Here is a 22,545-nt window from a genome sequence, read left to right as displayed (position 1 = left end):
ATCTCTCCTCTGCCCTCAAAGCATCTGACCACACCAAGATCGGTGAGATAAAATGCTTTCCCAATGGCGCTGTTTACATCCGGCGAAATCTAAATCATGAAATGCTCGTAGCTTCGGGTTTCTTCGGCCATAGAGATGATTGGAACCTTTCTGGTCTCTGATCAGTTCTATGGTCAGCTGGCCGAATCACCGGCTGCATTCTCGGGTTACCTGTTGGGACAGGAAAGCCATAGAAAACCATGAAAGACGGTGGGGGGGGGGACACATTCTCTCCCACTGCTTGTAAAATCAGTCTAGAGGCTAATTAGCCGCTAGGATAGCTTTTACATGAAAACCGACCGCTGGCTGAAAAGAATGATACCAAGATAATACCTAAACCTGCAGGCATCATTCTGGTATGCATGAACTGCAAAATCTGCTCGTATCGTGCCCTGGCCATGGAAGCAGAGAACACGGGCATATGGTGAATTGGGTCAGTGGACCAATATGACCGCAACTCTCTTTTTGGTTATGCCCATGAGGAGGGATAGGCCCAGAAAGATCTTAAATTCGGAACCTGTACTTGGTTTCCAATCTCTGGCAAGGGAGGACTGGGGAATAGTGGTGATGTGTTGACCAGCGTACAAATTGCCTTGGTCCACAATAGATCTATAGAGATCTTCAGTGAAAAACGGCAAATAAAAATCTAGTGACGTAAAATCAACTGTTTCCACCTGAATGCCGGGTTGGCCAGTGAATGGGGGAAGTATGGGTGCTGCAGAAGTGGTAGGTTCCCAATTAGGATTGGCGAATGCAGCAGGAAGGGCACTATGGGCACGACGGACCTGTGTTCGTCTTCTTGGTGGCAGCGGGACACTACTTGTGCTTGCCACCTCGCCAGCTTGAACTGCACTTATGGGACTCGCCATGTCACCAAGTGTTACTGCAGTGCTAGATGTACGACCAAGGTGTACTAGGCCGCTGGTGCTTGCCAGTTCACCAGAAGGAATAGCGGTGCTAGTACTTCTCTTCTCCATACGAGAGACCTGCGTTTTTTTGCACCTCAACAGCAGAAAAAGATGATTGGGGTCTGGTACGTCTGACCTTGGCAGGAACCACAACTCCGTCGTCGGAGCTATCTGTCATGGAGCCGCTGCTGTCACTGGTAAAAAAGCTCCTGACTGTTAGCAACTGTATCAAAACGCTACCAAAAAACTGTTAGTGATCGCAGGGATCAGGCCTGACTCTGCGAACGCTGCAGTTATGTGTTTAGTGTTTTGTAAGTGACAGTGATCAATCGATACTGCACTTGGGTGGGCTGGGCTGGACGGAGGGGCAAAACGCAGGTGTTAGTAGGTATCTGGGCTGATCCCGCTAACACTGCGTTTTTGGGAACCCTAAACTGCTGGGGACTCTAGTATAGATCTGATCGGATCTGATATTGATCCGTTCAGCTACTATACCACTAAGGGAGGTGTATGCTGCGTGCGTGGGTGTTAGCGGTCCTGACGCTGCCTGGGGCGACACAGACCCTATCTGATCCTAAAACCTAACTTATATGACCCGCTGGGCGATTAGGGGGTTAAACCTTTATTGGGTAATAAACGGTGGGTGCCCTGACACTAAAAAAACTAACTAACCAGCGTCACCTGTAACAGTTATACGATGATCACTGGTGAAAGGGTTAACTAGGGGGTAATCAGGGGGTTAAAACCTTTACTAGGTTACTATATGGGGGTACCTGACACTATAAACACCCGACGGCGAACCTAAATACTTACCTGCCTAACTAGCGTCCCCTGTGACACTAATACAGCAATCAGATAAACAATTGCTTAGTGACACTGGCGACGGGGTGATCAAGGAGTTAAAACTTAGGGGGGATTAGGGGGGTACCCTAGACCTAAAGGGGCCTACCACTAACTGCCTTACCACTTATAACTGTCACAAAATGACACCAAATGCAATAATCAGAAAAAAAAAACTGCTATTGGTGTCACTGTGACAGGGGGTACAGAGGGATGAAAATTGTGCCTAGAGTGTTCTACTGTATGTGTAGTGTTTTGTGCAAACTTACTTGATGTTTTCTCTCCTCGGAAGCCGGAACGAAAAGGCTTCATGAGGAGTGTTGACATCACTTCCTCTGCTTCTGTTTAGCCTGTCATTCGCCAGGAGCGATCGTGAGGGGGTGGCCATGAATCAGTGGCCTCCCCCTCAGCTCGGATCGCTCCTGACGGTAATCCGATCACCGCAGGCACCGGACCCCCCCGCCCGCGGGCAGGCAGGAACGTACAGGTAAGCCCTGATGCCTGCCCGTGCCATTGTGCCGACGTACATCGGCGTGTGGCAGTTGGCAACTGGTTAAACCCCCTTCCTAACCAGACCAATTTTCAGCTTTCGGTGCTCACATTTTGAATGACAATTACTCAGTCATACAACACTGTACCCATGTGAAGTTTTTGTCCTTTTTTCACACAAATGGAGCTTTCTTTTGGTGGTATTTAATCACCATTGTTTTTTTTTTTTTTTTTTGCGCTATAAAAGAAAAAAGACTGAAAATTCTGTAAAAAAAAAAAGAATTTTTCTTTGTTTCTGTTATAAAATTTAGCAAATTAGTAACTTTTCTTCATAAATTTTTGCCAAAATGTATACTGCTACATATCTTTGGTAAAAATAAGTACAAATTGGTGTATATTTGGTCTGTGTAAAAGTTATAGAGTCCACAAGCTATGGTGCCAATATCTGAAAATTGATCACACCTGAAGTACTGACGGCCTATCTAATTTCTTGAGATCCTAACATGCCAGAAAAGTACAAATACCCCCCATGTGACCCCTTTTTGGAAAGAAGACATTCCAAGGTATTCAGAAAGATGCATGGTGAGTTTTTTTTTTAAGTTGTAATTTTTTCCCACAATTCTTTGCAAAATCAAATTTTTTTTTTTTCACAAAATTGTCATATTAGCAGGTTATTTCTCACACACAGCATATGCATACCACAAATTACACCCCAAAACACATTCTGCTATTACTCCCGAGTATGGCGATACCGTATGTGTGAGACTTTTACACAGCATGGCCACATACAGAGGCTCAACATGCAGGGAGAACCTTCAGGCGTTCTGGAGCACTCAGGGCAATTCTGACGTTTCTCTCCTACATGTAAAAATCATCATTTATTTGCTAGAAAATTACATAGAACCCCAAAACATTATATATGTTTTTTTTAGCAAAGACCCTAGAGAATACAATGGCGGTCGTTGCAACTTTTTATCTCACACGGTATTTGCGCAGCAATTTTTCGAACGCTTTTTTTTTTTGGAAAAAAAAAACAGTTTTGTGCTTTAAAAAAAAAACAAAACAGTAAAGTTAGCCCAATGTTTTTACATAATGTGAAAGATGAAGTTACCCCGAGTAAATATATACCTAACATGTCACCCTTCAAAATTGCACACGCTTGTGGAATGGCGCCAGACTTCGGTACTGAAAATTCCCCATAGGCGACGCTATAAAATTTTTTACTGGTTACATGTTTTGAGTTAGAGGAGGTCTAGGGCCAAAATTATTGCTCTCACTCTAACGTTCCCAGTGATACCTCACATGTGTGGTTTGAACACCATTTTCATATGTGGGTGGGACTTACGTATGCGTTCGCTTCTGCATGCGAGCACACGGAGACAGGGGCGTTTTTAAAAAAAAAAAAATTTTATTGTTCATTTTACTTTATTTTGGTTTGACACCTTTTCCAAAAAATTTATTTTTTGATCACTTTTAATCCTACTACAAGGACTGTAAACATCCCTTGTAATAGGAATATGGCATGACAGGTCCTCAATAATACCCCACATCTCACCTCTAGGCTGGAAAGCCTGTAATAAAAAACAAAAAAACTAAAAACGATCCTGGTTTCGATCGTAGCAGTGAATCGTTTGAAGCACCATAGGGCGGCTGGAGGGGGGGGGAGTCGCCTCTCACCTCCCTTAAGAGCGATCAAGCAGCGGAATAGTCGCTATGATGGTTCATATGGTGTAGAGAATCGCTGGCTGAAAAAGCTGACATCTGAATGATTCCTGTAGCTGCAGGCATCATTCAGATATCCCCACACAAAATCAAGGCCGTCATATGAGGACACAAAGTTGTCCATTTATACAATATTTCTAACACATAGCATGTACATACCAAAAATGACACCCCAAAATAGATTCTCCTACTCCTCCTAAGTACGGCAATACCACATGTGTGAGACTTCCACAGCCTGGCCACATAAAGAGGCCCGAGTACAGCACAGTATGGCTGGGTATGGTTGAATATGGCAGGGTATTGCAGGGTATCGCCGAGTTTGGCTGGGTATGGCAGAGTATGGCTGGGGGGTATCACCGGGTATTGCAGAGTGTGACTGGGTATTGCGGGGTATATTGCAGAGTATTGCGGGGTATATTGCAGAGTATTGCGGGGTATATTGCAGGGATTGCTGAGCATGGATGCATTGATGGCTGGATGTGACTGCAATTGTCACAGAGCAGCACTGTGGGCACTACAGATCCAGCCCACAGTGCTGCTGCCATCCCATCTCTCCCCCTCTCCTCTCTCACTGTACCGATCGGTACACAGAGGGGAGAGAGGAACCGGCAACATGACGCTGGTTTGTTTACATGTGATCGACGGAGCGATCACAGTTTACCGTGATCTATGAGGACCCGGCGGTCACTGATGTTCTCGGGTGCGCGCGCGAGAGGGATTCTGGGAGGATGTCACTGTACGCCCTCCCAGAGTTATGCAACCACCCTGTAGCCGTCATTCGGCTATGGGCCGGTTGTTAAGTGGTTAAAAAAGTTGATTACCCCACCAGTGGTGGACCCTCCTGTTTCCAGGTTGAATAAAGCAACCATAATCCCAGTAGAGGAATCCCCGTCCTTTAAGGACCTGGCTGACAGGAAAGCAGAGGCTGTGGCACGCAGCATGTTTACTATGGCTGGGTCAGCATTGTGTCCAGTCTTGGCCTCGGCCCTGGTGTCGCAGACCCTAACTGAATAGGCCAAGCTTTTGCGCCAGGGTCTAGGTAGTGAGCAGGTTCCCGCTGCTTATGTTGATTTAGTGGACCAGTTGGACCATGGGCTACAGTATATTTGTGATGCAGCCTTGGATGCAGCTCCTGTGCTGTCCAAGCTTTCTATTTCAGCGATGGTGATTAGACGTGTGCTGTGGCTTAAGAATTGGTCGGCAGACCAAGCCTCTAAAAAAAAAAGCTTTCATTGATCTGCCCTTTCAAAGCGACTGCCTGTTTGGGGCTACCCTGGATGACATCATTAAGGGTGTCACAGTGGGAAAGAGTACCTTTCTGTCTCATTCTACTAAAGGGGGCCTCCCTTCTCAGCCCATAAGAAATTCTTCCGGGCTCCTTGGACAGCAGATAAAGGAAACAGATCTCTCAAGTCTTCCCCAGGAAGTTCCAAGCAATCTTGGTCTGGTAAGCCTAGAGCAGGCTTCTCCGGATCCACTGACAAGACTCCTTCAGCGTGCAGGTCTGCTCCCACCCATTGCTGGGGTGGGGGGACAACTTCGCTGCTTTCTAGATTCATGGACCTCCTTTTGTGAGCGTCAAGGGGGTCCACGAATTGAACCTTTTGGGGGTACCAAAGAAGGGGGACAGAATTTGTCCACTTCGGGGGGCCGTGTCTCCTTGTGTGGGTATAATGCCTGTAAAGATCCAGGTGACATCCGAACTACCCAAGGTCCCTTCTAGCCCTGTCCAGGAAATTGGGCTACCTGGGTCTGACTCTGGAGTGAATGCTGACCAGGTTAGTAGTTTTTATTCTTAAAGGTCGGCCCCTTCAGCAGGTGCAGTTCAACGGGAAGAAACTGAAGCTTGTGGCAATCTCGCGAGTTCCTCTGCTAGACGCCGCAGTCCTAGTGTCACTGCGGGGCTAACGCCTTCTGTGGTGCCTATGAAGGACCGAGGGCGAAAGTCTTCTGGTGGCCGTAAATGTCCCTTGAAAGCTACCTCTCAAAGAGGACCAGTTGTACCGAGGGCTAAGCTTCCATCCTGCTTTACAGTAACTGGTTTTAATGGACTAGCCATTGAAAGCCTGGTACTGAGAGATGGAGGTCTGTCGGGATCAGTGATCCCTACTATGGTGGAGGCGAGGAAGTCGACTACTAGTAAGATATACCATCGTACGTGGAAAGTGTATATTTCTTAGTGTGAGTCGATTGGCGTTCATCCTCAATCCTTTTCTGTGGCTCAAATCTTAGCTTTTATTCAACAGGGCGTTAAGCATGAGTTGACTTTGAGCACCATCAAGGGCCAGGTGTCTGCCTTAGCAGTCTTCTTTCAGCAACCCCTAGCCACTCACTCTTTTTTTCGTACCTTCATTCAAAGAGTCCGGCATGTGGCTCCGCCTGTACGGCCTCTTTTGCCTCCATGGGATTTAAAATTGGTGCTATCGGTTCTCCAGAAACCTCCATTCGAGAATATTTGGGAGATTCCCTTATCTACGCTGTCCCAGAAGGTGGCATTCCTGGTGGCTATTAGGTTTCGGAGTTGGCGGCATTATCCTGTCGTAGTACCTATTTAGTACTCCATAGGGATAAAGTGGTTCTTCGTCCCTGTCCGTCATTTTTTCCCAATGTTGTCTCTGACTTCCATTTGAATGAGGGCATTTTGCTGCCGTCCTTGTGTCCCAAGCCGGGTCATCCCAAGGAATTTGCTTTGCATACCTTGGATGTGGTTCGTGCGATTCGGGTGTATCTGGAATCCACTGAGTCCTTCCGGAGGTCAGACTCGCTTCTTTTGGCTACATAAGGACCAAGGAAAGGGCTGGTCGCTTCTTCGGCTACTATCTCCAGATGGATCAGGCAGACTGTGACTCAGGCCTATTCTATTAAGGGTTGGGTTCCTCCTTTCCCTGTCACGGCGCATTCTACTTGGGCGCTTAGTACTTCTTGGGCCTTCCGTCATCAAGCGTCAATGTCACAGGTTTGCAAGGCGGCCACTTGGTCGTCGGTGCATACCTTCACTAAGTTCTATAAAGTAGATATTTTGGCATCTGTGGATGCTTCTTTTGGCTGCAAGGTTTTGCAGGCGGCTGTTTTAGAGGGGGGTTCCCTCATAAGGGGTGTTTTTTATTTAAATATTTTTTATTTCAGATGGGGCTCCTGTGTCCTGGTTAGGGCTCTTGTGGTTAGCCTTGGGCTATTTTACCCACCCCTCATTTTTCTTTGGCACTGCTTTTGGACATCCCAATGGTCAAGATTAAGGAAGCGCTGTGTCCGTTGATGAACGAAAGAGAAAATCTGATTTTTGTACTCACCGTAAAATTCATTTCTCAAGTTCGTTGGACATAGCGCCCACCCCTCTTTTGGAGTTTTCGATACTTCTATTACTGCTTGCTGCTAAACTGAATACCTAGAGCAGGGAGGGGGTTATATACTGACTGAGGACAGCCCATGGGCGTAGCCAGGTGTTTTTTGTTCTGCTTAGTCCTACTACTGCAGAGGTGATATAACCCAATGGTCAGGATTAAGGAGACACTGTGTCCGTCGATGAACTCAGAAAAATGGATTTTACGTTGAGTACAAAAATCCAATTTTTTGGTACAAAGCATGTTAAAGTTATTTACAAAAAAAAATTTTTTTTTTTTTTTTTTTTTTTTGCATATATTTCATTTTTCTCATAATGTATCAGTAATTTAAAGTTCTTACTGATTTAAAATAAAACAGATCTACCCTAAGGCTCGGTTCACATTGCAGCGATGTGGGAACCCTACCAATCGGGTTCCCACATCGCATGTCTCCTGGCGGAAGTTCACACTGCCCTATGCAAACTGCTGGGAGTGTCACTTGAAAGTTAATGACACCCTCAAATCAGTTTGCATATGACATGGCATACTGAAAATTTAGACAGGAACCAGTGTGAACACCCATGCGATCCAATTCTGCTGCAGACCAAAAAAAAGGGTCCTGTGTGAGTTGGGTCTGAAAGCGATGTAAATTCAGCCATACTATCTGTATGGCTGAAATCGAATCGCACAGAGATCGCATGTGATTTGCAGTGCGGTGCGAATCGCATCCGGTGTCGGACATCGCACCAGTGGGAACCAGCCCAAAGCACATATTTTTAACAGTAAATCCTTAAAGATAAAAAGGTATATATGTGCTTTATAATAAAAAAAAATTAAAACAAATAATTTAGAATAGAAACATGGAAAAGGAGATGAAACTCTTAAATAGTGCTTATAAAGATTGAAATTAATGGATTAAGTAGTAAAATAAGAGCATGTCTAGGTTAATAAAGGCTTAACTAACTCCCTGTGCACACAAACATTCCTCTGTCAGCTGCAGGTTTCTCACTCAAGGGAACAGAGATAAGACATTACTTTTGGTTTAGAAGTGTTACACTGAATGCTCACTGAGTGCCAGGCTCACACAGGGTCTGCTTCAAAGTCACCTGATTCTGAAGCCGCCCCGCACAGCTTGACCTCAGTGCAGCTTGCAAATGACTTCTTTAATAGAAGTTAATGCAACTTGAGTCGCTCCTATTGGAACGGTTTCATTTCACTGCATGGAGCGTGACTTGTCAGGCTGAAAAGTCGCCTGAGAGGTGGCCCTGTGTGAACCGGCACTAAGATTCTGTCAGAGTGATCATTCAATGAGGAAGGCTTCAGCTCATCTTTCTGCAGACACTGGTCTCGCGGAGCTGTGCACAGAAGCCAGGGGAGATAAAAAAAACTGAGCAGGGGGAGATAAATAAAATGCAGGACGTACATGAGACGCCCTGTGTACAGAGGGGGTTTTATGAACGTGTATAAGACGCCAAAGCTATAAGTCGCAATCGCCACCATTACTAGTTAAAAAAAAAAAAAAAATCCATAACTATATCCCATGGTTTGTGGACGTTATAACTTTTGCGCAAACCAATCAATATACGCTTATTGTGAATGTTTTTTTTTACTACAAATTTGTAGCAGAATACATATTGGCCTAAATTGATGAAGAAACTATCTTTTTATTGCATATGCTTTATAGCAGAAAGTAAAAAAAAATTATTATTTTTTTTTTCAAAAGTCTGCCTTTTTTTTGTTTATAGCGCAAAAAATAAGGCAGAGGTCATCAAATACCCCTAAAAGAAAGCTCTATTTGTATGGAAAAAAAGGACATACATTTTATTTGGGTACAGCGTCGCACAATTGTCAGTTAACATAAAACAGTGCCGTATCGCAAAAAATGGCCTGGTCATGAAGGCATGAAGGGAGGTAAATTCTTTCGGATGTGCTTAATTTGTTACACTAAGTGCAAAGTTTTTATTTATAGCTTTATATCCAAAGATCTAATAATAGATTTTCCAACCATCAGACTAGACACCATGTTTTGGCATAAGTAAAACATCCTCAAAATTACTGGCAAAATGCCCTGAATGGCTGTTTTAGCACAATCTGCTTCCCTATTCCACAGTACCTGCTCTCTTATCACATTAAATATGAGATGGCTAGAAACCTGTCAAATCACCACTGAGAAGGGGAACAGGGTGAGCTGAGCCACTTTAGACAACAGTTTGAAAGTCTTATCAAATTTGAAGATGGATGAATGCTTCACTGTGTATGTTGCTACAAAGGGTATGGAGAGATTATTTTAAAGCTTATACTGTATAAAACTGTACCTATGACTGCTAATACATAGAGGGTAACAATTTGGATTCTGAACTGTATGTAATGTTTTTTTTTTGTTTGTTCAGGACAGCCAATGAAATGTAATCTTCATTTGAATGGCACTGTGATAACTTCAGACCAGCCCATCTTATTGTAAGTATTGTAATCTGTTTAGAAAGTACAGAAAATTGGAAGCCAAGTTCACCTTTTCAAGCAAAACTTCATTTTTCATTAACAAAATTGAAGCCTTTTCTAATTTTCTGTCAAGCAATCCCAATGTACTTATATCAAATGACAAACTAGTGTAGCAGTGCTTTGTATTACAAAAACAAGCTACTTGCAAAAAGGGGTAAATGTTACCACAACCCAAGTGTTGCTATACGGCTGTGTAGCTAACACCTAACCACGTTCTGATGCTTCCAAATAATAATTGCACAACAAAAATTATATTACAAAGCACTTCCTACACACAACATGACGACTACTACTACTACTACCACAACCCCAGTAAAAATGTGTTGCAGCCTAATGAATTGGGATCGGTAAACCTAAAACTTTATATAGGTAATTGACACCAATACGCCATTGCTGCGACTAGCTAGTAGTACCTGAAAACCCAGTGCTGTAAATACAGTGGGGGACATAATTGATCCCCTGCAGATTTTTTAAGTTTACCCACTTACAACTAAAAATCAAGAAAAAACATGATACAAATGTTATAAATTGAGTTGCAGTTCAGTAAGTTGATCCCCAAGCAAAACATGACTTAGTACTTGGTGGAGAAACCCTTGTTGGGGTTACCACAGAGGTAAGACGTTTCTTATAGTCTATTACCAGGTTTGCACACATCTCAGGAGGGATTTTGGTCCACTCTTCTTTACAGATCTTTTAATCCTTAAGGTGTCTTGGCTGTCCCTTCGCAACTCAAAATTTTAGCTCCCTCCATAAATTTTCTATAGGATTAAGGTCTGGAGACTGGCTAGGCCACTCCATGACCCTAACGTGCTTCTTCTTGTGCCACTCCTTTGTGGTATGTTTTGGGTCATTGTCATGCTGAAAGACCCATCTTCAGTGTTCTGGTTGAGGGAAAAATGTTCTCATCCAAGATTTTACAATACATGGCCCCATCCATTGGCCCCTCAATGCGGCAAAGTCAGCCTGTACCTTTAACAGAGCAACCGCCCCGAAGCATGATGTTTCCACCTCCGTAATTGGCTGTAGGGATGGTGTTCTTAGGGTCATAGTCAGCATTTTTCTTCCTCCGAACACAGTGAGTTGAGTTAATACCAAAAAGCTCAATTTTGGTCCCCTCTGACCCCGCAGCACTTTCTCCCAATCCTCCTCTGAATCATTTAGATGTTCATTGGCAAACTTCAGATGGGGCCTGTACATCTTTTTTCTTAAGGAGGGGGACTGTAGGATGTCAATTGTATTGAGTTGCCAATGGTTTGCTTGGGGACTGTGGTCCCAACTGCCTTGAGATCATTCACAAGCTCCTCCTGTATTGTTCTGGGCTCATCCCTCACTTTTCGCATGATTGTCCTTACCCCATGAGGCAAAATCTTGCATGGAGCTCCAGACCGAGGGCGATTTGATGGTTATTTTGCATTTCTTCCATTTGCGAATAATTGCTCTAACAGTTGTCTCCTTCTCACCAAGCTTCTTGCTGATAGTCTTGTTGCCCATTCCAGCCCTGTGCAGGTCTACAATCTTGTCCCTGACATCCTTTGCAGTTCTTTAGTCTTGCCCATAATGGAGAGGATTGAATGGAATAAAAAGATTCTGTGGACAGGTGTCTTTTTTTTATACAAATAACAAGTTGTCGTTAGGAGCACATTCTTAAATTGACAGGATAATTCTGTGTACCACATGAGCACATACTGTAGCCAGTCTGTGGGAGCCAGAATTATTGTTGATTGTTAGGGGATCAAATACTTATTTCTTTATCGTACATCACGGGACACACAGCACCATAATAATGACTGTGTGGGTTATACGCTTACCTTTAGGTGATTGGACACTGGCAACCAATAGTAAGACGGTTCCTCCCATATAACCCCTCCTACACAGGAAGTGCCTCAGTTTTTTCGCCAGTGTCTTGAAGGTGATGGTCATGGCTGTTGAAGCTCTTCAGTTTCTTCAAAGAAATGTCCCACTGAGGACGTTATAATCGGATCCATTCGGATGGCTTACTAAGCTAAAGTGGATGGTACCCGAACCTCGGTTCAAGAACGAGGTGTTGCTTGTAATGTGCCCTTTATAGGCGCTGGACCCTTGTTAAAGTTGGTATTCCTGGTCAATCTTGCCCAAGGAAACCATAAAGGGTGCTTTACAGGTCCAGGGGTGTGGATCCCAATATGGGGGACCCGGTCCCTGAAGGTCCTTAGAGGCGCTACCCGCCGTGATGGGGCAAGATTGGGCCTGGCAAGACAGGCCCTGCTGCTTGGGTTGGTAAGTACTCCCTTTGGGGCCTTTTTTTGTGTGTATGTATATATGTATGTATATATGTGTGTGTGTATATATATATATATATATATGTATATATATATATATATATATATATATTTATTATGTGTATTTCCCCATGTAAACTGCTAGTGTAGCCTGTGCCAGGATTACAGAGGCCGGTTTGGCGCGCATTTTTGACATTTTTTTGCGTGAGAGTGCGTGCCACGTGCATACCGCGTGCGCGTCACTGACGTGCGAGTGTGCCGCTGGTGTGCGCATGCGCCGCCGCTATCCGCCTCACAGGTGCGCCGCGAGCGTCAGGATGGTGCATGCGGTAGGCGGGTCGCTGATGCGCGCGCTCGCTCTCATGCTAGTTCTTATAAGCATGGAGCTCCTGGCGTGCGCATAGAGGAAGCAGAGCGAATGGTGGGCACGTGAGCCTGGTGGTCTTGGACACAGCGGTGACAGGTTTAAAACTAGTTGTAGTTTGTGGGGAGTACTCCTTTTTGGTTTCCTCGTGTGTAAGCAATGTCTTACAAAAAAATGAGGAACAGGGAACAAGGCAAGCACAGGGGTAAGAGTCCCTCCACAAAAGACAGGAGACCAACCCCATGCTGATGCAGCCTCAGTTTCTTCTGAAGGACATGCGGCTTCTAACCTGGCTGAGCCATTGCACTTGTCAGGCATAGTAGCCACTACCAATGTACCTGCCTCGGCTTATGTTACAAAGGATGGTTTGGCATCTGCCTTAGCGGGTCTTGAAGGCAAAATAGCAGGCATGATTGCCTCTGTAACACAGGGGGGAAGGAAACGTAATAGATCTCCCTCCCCCGGGCCAAGGGCCAAGTGGTGAGTCTCTAGAGCCCCAGGACTCTTATAGCCAGATGGGTCCAGGTAATCTGGAACCAGAATGGGCAGAGGATCCAGAGGAGGTGGTCATGAAGGACCAGGAGGTAGGAGAGGCTGAAGATTCCTTGGCTGAGGACTCTGGCTCTGAGGAGCCAATTTCAGCCTCCCATTGCGAGAAATTGTTCATCCAATCTCTAATGGAGATGATACGAATTGGGTTTAAGTTACCCCCAGTTCAGGAGTCTGCAATCTCTTGTTCCACTCTGGGATCTTTGCGACATAAACAAATTTCCCAAGCCTTTCCCTTGCATCCATTACTGGAGCAGGTGATTTATGCGGACTGGAAGCATCCTGACAGGATATACTTACCTCCCAAAAGTTTTTCTGTTTTATACCCTATGGAGGAGAAGTTTAGGAAGAAATGGAGCACACCTTTGTTAGACGCTTCCATATCTTCCATGGGTAAAAACTTAACCTGTCCAGTGGATAATGCCCAGGTTTTTAAGGATCCGGCTGCTAAAAAGCTAGAGTCCTTATTGAAGGCCTCCTTCTCGGTTGCTAGTGCAGCAGTTCAGCCTGCTATTGCAGCCATTGGGATTTCTCAATCCCTAATGGATTGCTTTAAGAGGATAGTAAATAACATGCCTGGCCTGGAGGAATCTGCTGAGGAATTATCAGAGATCCCTCATGCCTTGTGTTTTGCGGTAGACGCTTTAAAAGACTCTATCCAACAGATGTCTCGTTTTGCGTTACTATCAGTTCATATGCGCCGAGTATTGTGGCTAAAGAACTGGTCTGCTGAGACGCCATGTAAAAGGCTACTTGCTGCTTTTTCATTTCATGGAGAGCGCCTGTTTGGCGAGGATCTGGATAAATATATCCAAAAGATCTCTGGAGGAAAGAGCGCCCTGCTTCCTATTAAAAAGAAGGGGAAGCAGCCCTCTTATAAAATTCCTAATCCTCCAGGGCCTGGTGCTTCTTCCCCTAAGCTGTATGGACGGCCTCAGCCGTCTGGGTTTAAAAGACCACAGGGTCAGAAAAAACCCTGGACCCAAAAGCCACACAAGCCCAACTCCAAGTCTACCTTGTGAAGGGGCGCCCCCTGCTCTCATGGGTGGGGGGCAGGCTTCGGCTGTTTGGGGAGGCCTGGGAAGAACTGGTTCAAGACAGATGGGTCATTTCCACTGTAAAATACAGTTACAGAATAGAGTTCCGGGAAATCCCCCCGGCGGATCCAGAGAAGAGAAGATGCCTATTTCTAGCTTTACACCATTTGCTGACGCAGGGAGTAATTGTAAAGGTTCCGCACGAGGAAAGATTCAAGGGGTTTTACTCAAACCTGTTCACCGTGCCGAAACCAAATGGGGAAGTAAGGCCCATTCTGGACCTCAAGGCTCTTAACTTCTTTGTAGACGTCCAATCTTTCCGCATGGAGTCGGTTCGTTCAGTAAGAAGGTCCCTGAGAAAGGGAAACTATTTGGCATCCATAGATATCAAGGATGCGTACCTTCATGTGCCGATCTACGGTCCACACCAAAGGTTCTTACACTTCGCTGTAGAGGGCAGTCATTTCCAGTTTGTGGCACTGCCTTTCGGTCTAGCCACGGCCCCCAGGGTCTTCACAAAGGTTCTGGCCCCAGTATTGGCTTCCCTAAGATCTCAAGGAGTCTCCATAAAAGGATACCTGGACGATCTACTTCTAAGGGAATGCTCTCGCCCTACACTAGTTCTAAACGTGTCAAGTACAGTGCGGGTCTTACAATGCCTAGGTTGGGTACTAAATTTAGACAAGTCAGCTCTTTGTCCGACCCAAACCTTGGTGTATTTGGGTCTGGTCTTGGACACCGCCCAAGAGAAAGTGTTTCTTCCGCCCTTAAAGGTCGCCTCCATAGTGGAACTTGTACAGAAGGTGAAAAAAGAAACAACATCTTCTGTTCGGCTATGCATGAGGTTATTGGGCAAGATGGTGTCATATTTCAGCGCAGTGCCATATGCACAGTTCCACTCCTCCTGAAAGCCTGGGACAAGTCTGTTCGAACCTTGGATCAACCTATGGTTCTATCTCCACAGGTCCTATTGAACCTCTCTTGGTGGTTAAGAAACAGAAACTTAAAAAGAGGGAAGTCTTTCCCACCAGTGGCCTGGAAGGTGGTAACCACGGATGCCAGTCTTCATAGCTGGGGAGCAGTCCTAGAGGAAGCATCTGTTCAGGGAGTGTGGTCCCAGACAGAAAGGACTCTGCCCATCAATCTATTGGAGATCCGGGCAGCTCGTCTGACCCTGCGATTCTGGACGTCCAGATTGTGGGGTTTTCCTGTCAGAGTTCAGTCCGACAACTCCACAGTGGTGGCGTATATCAACCACGAGGGAGGTACCAGGAGTCGGGCAGCCCAAAGACAAGTAAATCATATACTAACCTGGGCAGAAAAACATGTGCCGTTTCTGTCGGCAGTGTTTATCCCGGGGGTGGACAATTGGCAGGCGGATTTCCTGAGTCGCCAGAAATTGTTACCAGGGGAATGGTCCCTGCATCCCGAGGTTTTTCTTCAGATCTGCCAATACTGGGGGACCCCAGATGTGGATCTGCTGGCATCCAGATTCAATGCCAAACTGGACAGGTTTGTATCCATGACCAAGGTTCCGTTTGCTGTCGGGATAGACGCATTAGTGGTTCCTTGGGATCAGTATTCTCTGATATATGCCTTTCCTCCGATCCAGATTCTGCCACACTTACTATGCAGAATACAGGAGGAACGGAAGCCGGTGATCTTAGTGGCCCCAGCATGGCCCAGGAGATCATGGTACTCGGAGATTGTGAAATTGGCAGTAGGAGATCCGTTGGTTCTTCCTTGCCGCCCAGACCTGTTATCTCAGGGACCCATATTCCATCCTTCTTTACGGTTGCTGAATTTGATGGCCTGGCTATTGAGACCAGACTATTGAAAGACCGTGGTATTGTGGGTTCAGTCTTGTCCACTTTGATAAATGCTAGAAAGTCAGTTTCTAGAACAATCTATTATAGAGTCTGGAAGTCATACATTTCTTGGTGTGAGAAAAGGAAATGGAACCCTCGTAGATATACGATTGGAAGGGTGCTCGCCTTTCTCCAAACAGGAGTAGACTTGCAGCTTGCTTTGGGGACAATCAAGGGACAGATTTCGGCCTTATCATTTTTTTTCAAAGACCAATTGCATCCCATTCTTTGGTGTGAACCTTTGTCAAGGGAGTAACACACCTGAGGCCACCGCTTAAATCACCTTTGTGTCCTTGGGACCTAAATTTGGTACTGTCAGCCCTTTGAACCTATTAGGCATATCCCTTTTGTCCTATTGACCAGGAAATTAGTTTTCCTAGTGGCTATAACATCGGCTAGAAGGGTGTCAGAATTGTCCGCCCTTTCGTGCAAAGAACCTTTTATGGTTCTTCATCAGGACAGAGTGGTCATGCGTCCTCGTCCGGAATTTCTACCGAAGGTAGTTTCCAAATTTCATTTGAATCAGGATATCATTTTACCTTCCTTTTTTCCAAACCCTAAAACTATAGGGAGGAAAGGTCGCTTCACTCACTGGATGTGGTGAGAGCGATAAAGGTTTATTTGGAAATGTCAGCTCCCTTTCGGAAAACTGACTGTCTTTTTGTCTTGCCTGAGGGTCCTAAAAGAGGACAGCCGGCAACAAGTTCATCTATATCCAGGTGGATTCGCCAGACTATTGTCCAGGCGTATGGATTAAAGCACAGGGTTCCACCCCGAGATTTAAAAGCACACTCCACTAGAGGAGTTAATGCATCATGGGCAGTACGCCAGCAGGTGTCTATGGCTCAGGTTTGCAAAGCAGCCGTTTGGTCTTCAGTTCATACGTTCACCAGGTTTTACCAGGTGGATGTGAGATCTCATGTGAGATCCCCAGTGGGTCTAGGGATGATGTGTCCCCCCCCCCCCCCTCAGATGCATTGCTTTAGGACATCCCACATAGTCATTATTATGGTGCTCTGTGTCCCGTGATGTACGATAAAGAAAAATGGATTTTTAAAACAGCTTACCTGTAAAATCCTTTTCTTGGAGTACATCACGGGACACAGAGGTCCCTCCCCTCTTTTTCTGGGATTGTCATTGCTTGCTACAAAACCGAGGCACTTCCTGTGTAGGAGGGGTTATATGGGAGGAACCGTCTTACTATTGGTTGCCAGTGTCCAATCACCTAAAGGTAAGCGTGTAACCCACATAGTCATTATTATGGTGCTCTGTGTCCTGTGATGTACTCCAAGAAAAGGATTTTACAGGTAAGCTGTTTTAAAAATCAATTTTTTACTCACGGAACTGTAACTCAATTTTATAAAATTTGTATCCATGTGTTTTTTCTGGACATGTGATTCGGACAGGAATCGCACGGCATTCCTGTTCAAGTAGCATGCAATTCTTTGCAGTGCAATTTGCTCCCATTAGTTTCGTATAGACGCAAATCGCACTTCAAAGTATCAGTACTCGGTATTGTAGAGTACTTGACCGAAAGTATCGGTACTCGTACTCACTGATTTTTTTATTTTAAATTGTGTCAGTGCATCCCTAGTAAATAACACTATTTGTTAAGTTATATACGGATATGATGTATATCTATCTGTACAGTAAACACTATCAAGCTTTAGCTAAAATGAAACCAAACGCTATCATCCCCCTCTTCTGCCAAAATTAAGGTACTACAGCTAACTAATAGAATATATGGGCAAACAATTTATATTAATGTTTTAGTTATATAATCTTTGATGAAGCAATTGGTGTCAAACTCTGATGGTGCAAGGGTCTGAACTTAATAAATCCACCTGGATTCGTAATAACTCTCCAATGTTTTTTTAGAAGTTTGAATTCTCTAAAATAGTGTTGATAGATCTTTGTTGTGGTGAGCGCTGTCTTGAGATACTGTGTTTTTAAGCGTTTTGATATGTATTGTATATGTTCTCTTCTCCTTTTCCAGGGTGGCCGCTTGGTTCTTATTTTTTATTTTATTTTTTCATATATAATTCCTTCCAGTAGAACTAGCTGTAAATTAATTCCCCCTTATTTTTTCCTCTGGTTTTCTAAATAAGGACTTTTAAAGCTTCGGTTGGCCAGGTCTATTGGTATATCTCCTTTTTTTCCCATTGGGACATAAACAAGTTTGCCGTGCTGGAGTGCAAATTTTGCACCCATGACAATACTCTAATATTTTTGTTTGAGGCTATATGCCAAACATTCCGCAAGGTATTTTCGCTGACGCGTTTTTAAATGGCTAAATTCCTTCATCCTCCATTTTGTTGCATCTAGGGCTTCCTGGTGGTTTATAATGGTATAAAGAGATCCTGCATCTGCTGTAGCTAGTATTGGAGGGTTTTGTTTTGGCTTCTGTTCTTTCCAACATCTGGATTAAATGCTTTGTGTACCATAGATATGGTTTAGTTTTCTGTACCATTGTTTGGCGGAACCATTCTATGTATTGACCCAATCTTGCTCCCACAGATTGTATGCAGTTTACAATAGGTGGTTCCAGTGGGTTCTTTTTGTCCTTGTGGATTTTTGGTACCGTATATAGCTGACACGCTACAAAATTTCTGGACCAAATACCTTCCTTTTGCATCTAAATGTTTCATCATACCCTTCTTAAATAATAATTGCAGTTCTTTTTTGTACTCAATGATAGGGTTATTCAGTAAACATTAGTAGGTATCAGTATCCCCTAAACAACCAAAAAGAAGAGGAAAGGGCACAGGTCCGCCCTAGTGTTATACTGTCAATAGGACACGTAATAAAAACTTTCACAAATTGCACTCACATTGTTAAGTGTATATGTACAGGCATGAAGTACATATATTCTCCTCTCCCGGGTGATCGCTGTAAGAGGTATCTTGGAACGAAGAATATCCAACCTCCCCAAAGCCGGATGGCAGCTCACAAGCTGCCATGACAGCACCTCTGGCGTGCTTGGAAGACTGCGCATGCGCCCAGACCAGCCGGTGCTGCGCAGCAATGGTATGACCCATGGCACAGGGAGAACCAATAGAGACGCAGGGTAGTATGTCAGCCTGCAGGGTCGCTATGACGATGCGTTATGGAGGTGTGGTCTCCTTTTATCAAGTCACGCCCATCCCTCTGGTAAACTGCTATTTATTGGGAGTTGCGTCACCTCCCCTCTAACCCATCTTAAAGGGGCCTTGCCAGGGGAGGAAAACTCTCATAGATATAGTAACAGTAAACTGGGATTTTTCTTGCGTGTCCTATTAAACAGTATCACACCAGGCCGAACGTGCGCACTTTCCTATTCTTTTTGCTTGTTTAGATATGCCTTCACCACCCAGTGCATTCACAAGAGAGCTGCAGCGTTTTAGTGATAGAAGATGCTTTATTTACTTAATCAAGATTACTATCTGGACTTTGGGTTTTTTTGATCAGCGCATGAACTGGTGAATTGTTTACATTTTTGTATCGGTGTCCCCTAATACTGTCTTCGTTTCTTTGTTATAGACTTCCTTTGACAACACCACTATTCCCCCTCCATTGTCAGCTTGTCTCACCACAATATCCTTTCTCTGTTCCGTCTCCTTAATAGAGGTGCTCATCTAAACTGGTCTCACGATTCGATTTGATTACGATTATCTGGTCAACGATTCGGTTCAATTCCGCGATGCATCACGATTACTGACGAGCTCCCAATTCCGCTTGGGACACCTAGGCGGCCCTTCCACCCTGCAATCTTCTGGGACACATCACAGGTCCCAGAAGATTGCCCGACTATGCATGACAGCGCAGTGAGACATGCAGCTGTGAAGCTGCAAGCTGTAACAGCCGGATGCCCACAGTAGTATTGCCAGCACCATGGACAGGTGGGGGAGAGAAGAAAGCATTTGGGTGGCCACGTCGCTGGATTGTGGGACAGGCGAGTGTCTTTATTAAAAGTCAGAAGATACTTTTTGTAGCTGCTGACTTTTAATAAACAATAAATTGACTGGAACTCCGCTTTGTATTAAAAATAACCTCACTCCCTTTAAAAATGGGCACTATTCCGGTGCACTATAGGGTACAGGCATTCACACACACTGCTGCTGGAAGGTCAGGAGGGATTACAATCCACAGCTGACAAACAGCCCTTTGAATTTCCTTGTACTGTCTCTGTGCTAACAGTTCCCTGGCTTTCCTGTTTGCACCTTCCAGCACACTAGGAGTTAACACAGTGGAATGTGCAAAGGGGAAGCTGGGGAACTGTCAGCATGCAGCGTGTACGAGGTGTAAGAGTAAAAACACATTTGTACTCGACTGTTGTCAAAATTACTGTGTTTTACTAAATCCAGTGTTTCAATCAAGTGCCCCGCTGTATGTGCTTTTTAAAAAATATGGAGCTTCATTCCTCAGTCATTTCTCAGTGTGTGTGTACAATACATGCCGCTCATGTGACTGTCCAGCCCGACCTGCCTCTCTCCTCTCGCGTCTCTCCTTACGTCAGCGGGCAATTCTCAGCCCCGCCCGCCTCTCTTCTGATCTGATAGCTACAGTCAGCGAGCGGGGCTGAGAATTCTCCACTGATGTCAGGTGAGATGTGAGGGGAGAGAGGTGGGTCGGCCAGTCACATGAGCTGCATGTATTGTACACACACTGAGAAATGACACAGTAATTTTAACTATACGCTCGGATCGCTCTCCCGGGAGGGGTGGGGCAAGTCGGGATGACGTTACCCGGAAATCGCGTTGCAGCGATTAATTTTAGCACCCCTACTCCTTATACCATTTCATGCATCCATTGGGTCACATACTTTTATTTTTTCATTTTAACATTAGTCAAAGCTTGTGTTATGTATTTAACCACTTGACCTCCACCCCCCCTTCATGACCAGACCATTTTTTTTTTTTGTTATTCAACACTGCACTACTTTAACTTGCAATTGCGCAGTGATAAACACTGTGCAGAAATGAAATTGATATCCTTTTTTTAAATGGAGCTTTCTTTTGGTGGTATATGATCACCACTGGGATTTTTATGTATTATATAAATATAAAAAAGACCCAAACAATATTTCTTCTTTCTGTTATAACACATCCAAAAAAAAAAATCAAATGTCTTCATTAATTTAGACCAAAAAAAAGATAAAAAAGCTGTCCAAACCTGCCTGTCCTCCCCCCCTGCTAAATCATGAATAAACTGTGATTAACCACATTTGTTGGAGAGTTAAATTGCACTTGCCACATCCAGGCCTGATTACTGCCAGACCAGTTGAATCAAGAAATCACTTAAATAGATGCTGTCTAAAGAAATTCAAGAACAGATGCGAAACAAAGGAATTGACATGTATCAGTCTGGAAAGGTTTACAAAGCCATTTCTAAGGTTTCGAGACTCCAGCGAACTATGGTGAGAGCCATTATTCACAAATGGAGAAAATTTGGAACAGTGGTGAACCTTCCAAGGAGTGGCTGGCCTACTAAAATTACTCCAAGAAAATAACGATGACTCAACCCAGAACATCTAAAGAACTGCAGGGGTCACTTGTCTCAGTTAACGTCATTGTTCATAATTTAACAATAAAAGAGACTGGGCAAAAATTGTATCCATAGGAGAAGTAAGAATTCAATCTTTTGAGAATAGGAAGATGGAGCACAATAAGAAGAGACACCCAACACCATGGACATGACAGTGTAAGGGGGTTCATACATACAGAACCCTACTAGACACTGGAAACAGAGGAGAATTGATATCAGAAAAAACACATTGGAGGACCAATTGCAGTGGGAGGAATCCTAACAGAATTGGAGATCCAATACAATTAGGGATTCAATACAACCAATATAGATATGAGGAAAGAAGACCATGGAAAGGACTGAAGAAAAGAATTTAAAAGAGGGGTCCAATGCCTTTTTTTTTTTTAGGCAGATGGGACCATGAGAGATCCCCAATGAGAATAAAGAAAGGATGGACAAGAAGAAACCCAAACTGAGTAGGGATGCAGAGCAGGCCACAATAAACAAAAGAAAAAGAGAATATTAAGAGTGGAAATGTTTAAGCCCGTGGAGAAAACTATGGTGAAGAGGGATGAGAGAGTTTATTTCTAACATATCTTTGTTTAATCCACTTGTGAGCGACAAACTGTTCCCACAAAGATGGGAGCATGAAATTGTCCAAAATGTCTTGGTATGCTGACGCTTTAAGAGTTGCCTTTACTGGAACTAAGGGGCCAAGCCCACTCCCTGAAAACAACCCCACACCATAATCCCCCCTTCACCTAATGATGTGGACCAGTGCACAAAGCATGGTCCATGAAGACATGGATGAGCAAGTTTGGGGTGGAGGAACTTGACTGGCCTGCACAAAGTCCTGAACTCAACCCGATAGAACACCTTTGGGATGAATTAGAGCGGAGACTGCGAGCCAGGCCTTCTCGTCCAACCATCAGTTCCTGACCTCACAAATGCACTTCTGTAGGAATGGTCAAACATTCCCATAGACAAACTCTTAAACCTTGTGGACAGCCTTCCCAGAAGAGTTAAAGCTGTTATAGCTGCAAAGGGTGAGCCAACGCAATATTGAACCATACAGACTAAGACGCCATTTAAGTTCATGTGCGTGTAAAGGCAGGTGTCCCAAAACTTATGACAATATAGTGTATGTGTA

The 22,545-nt window shown here is 44.5% G+C and overlaps 1 protein-coding gene across 1 annotated transcript in view; it reads left to right on the top strand.

The window, feature by feature from the left end:
• Positions 1 to 22,545, top strand: part of POLDIP3 (DNA polymerase delta interacting protein 3) — a gene marked incomplete in the record, with an annotated part of 573,953 nt that overhangs the window by 439,545 nt on the left and 111,863 nt on the right. The window contains 1 exon segment of the mRNA XM_073592662.1: positions 9,709 to 9,775. Within this exon segment, the coding sequence (XP_073448763.1) occupies positions 9,709 to 9,775 (67 nt within the window).

Source organism: Aquarana catesbeiana, linkage group LG07 (assembly GCF_042186555.1).
Source record: "Aquarana catesbeiana isolate 2022-GZ linkage group LG07, ASM4218655v1, whole genome shotgun sequence".
In the NCBI taxonomy this organism is placed as follows: Eukaryota; Metazoa; Chordata; class Amphibia; order Anura; family Ranidae; genus Aquarana; species Aquarana catesbeiana.
Note: the sequence above shows the minus strand (reverse complement) of the source record. Positions and strands in the feature narration are given on the sequence as shown.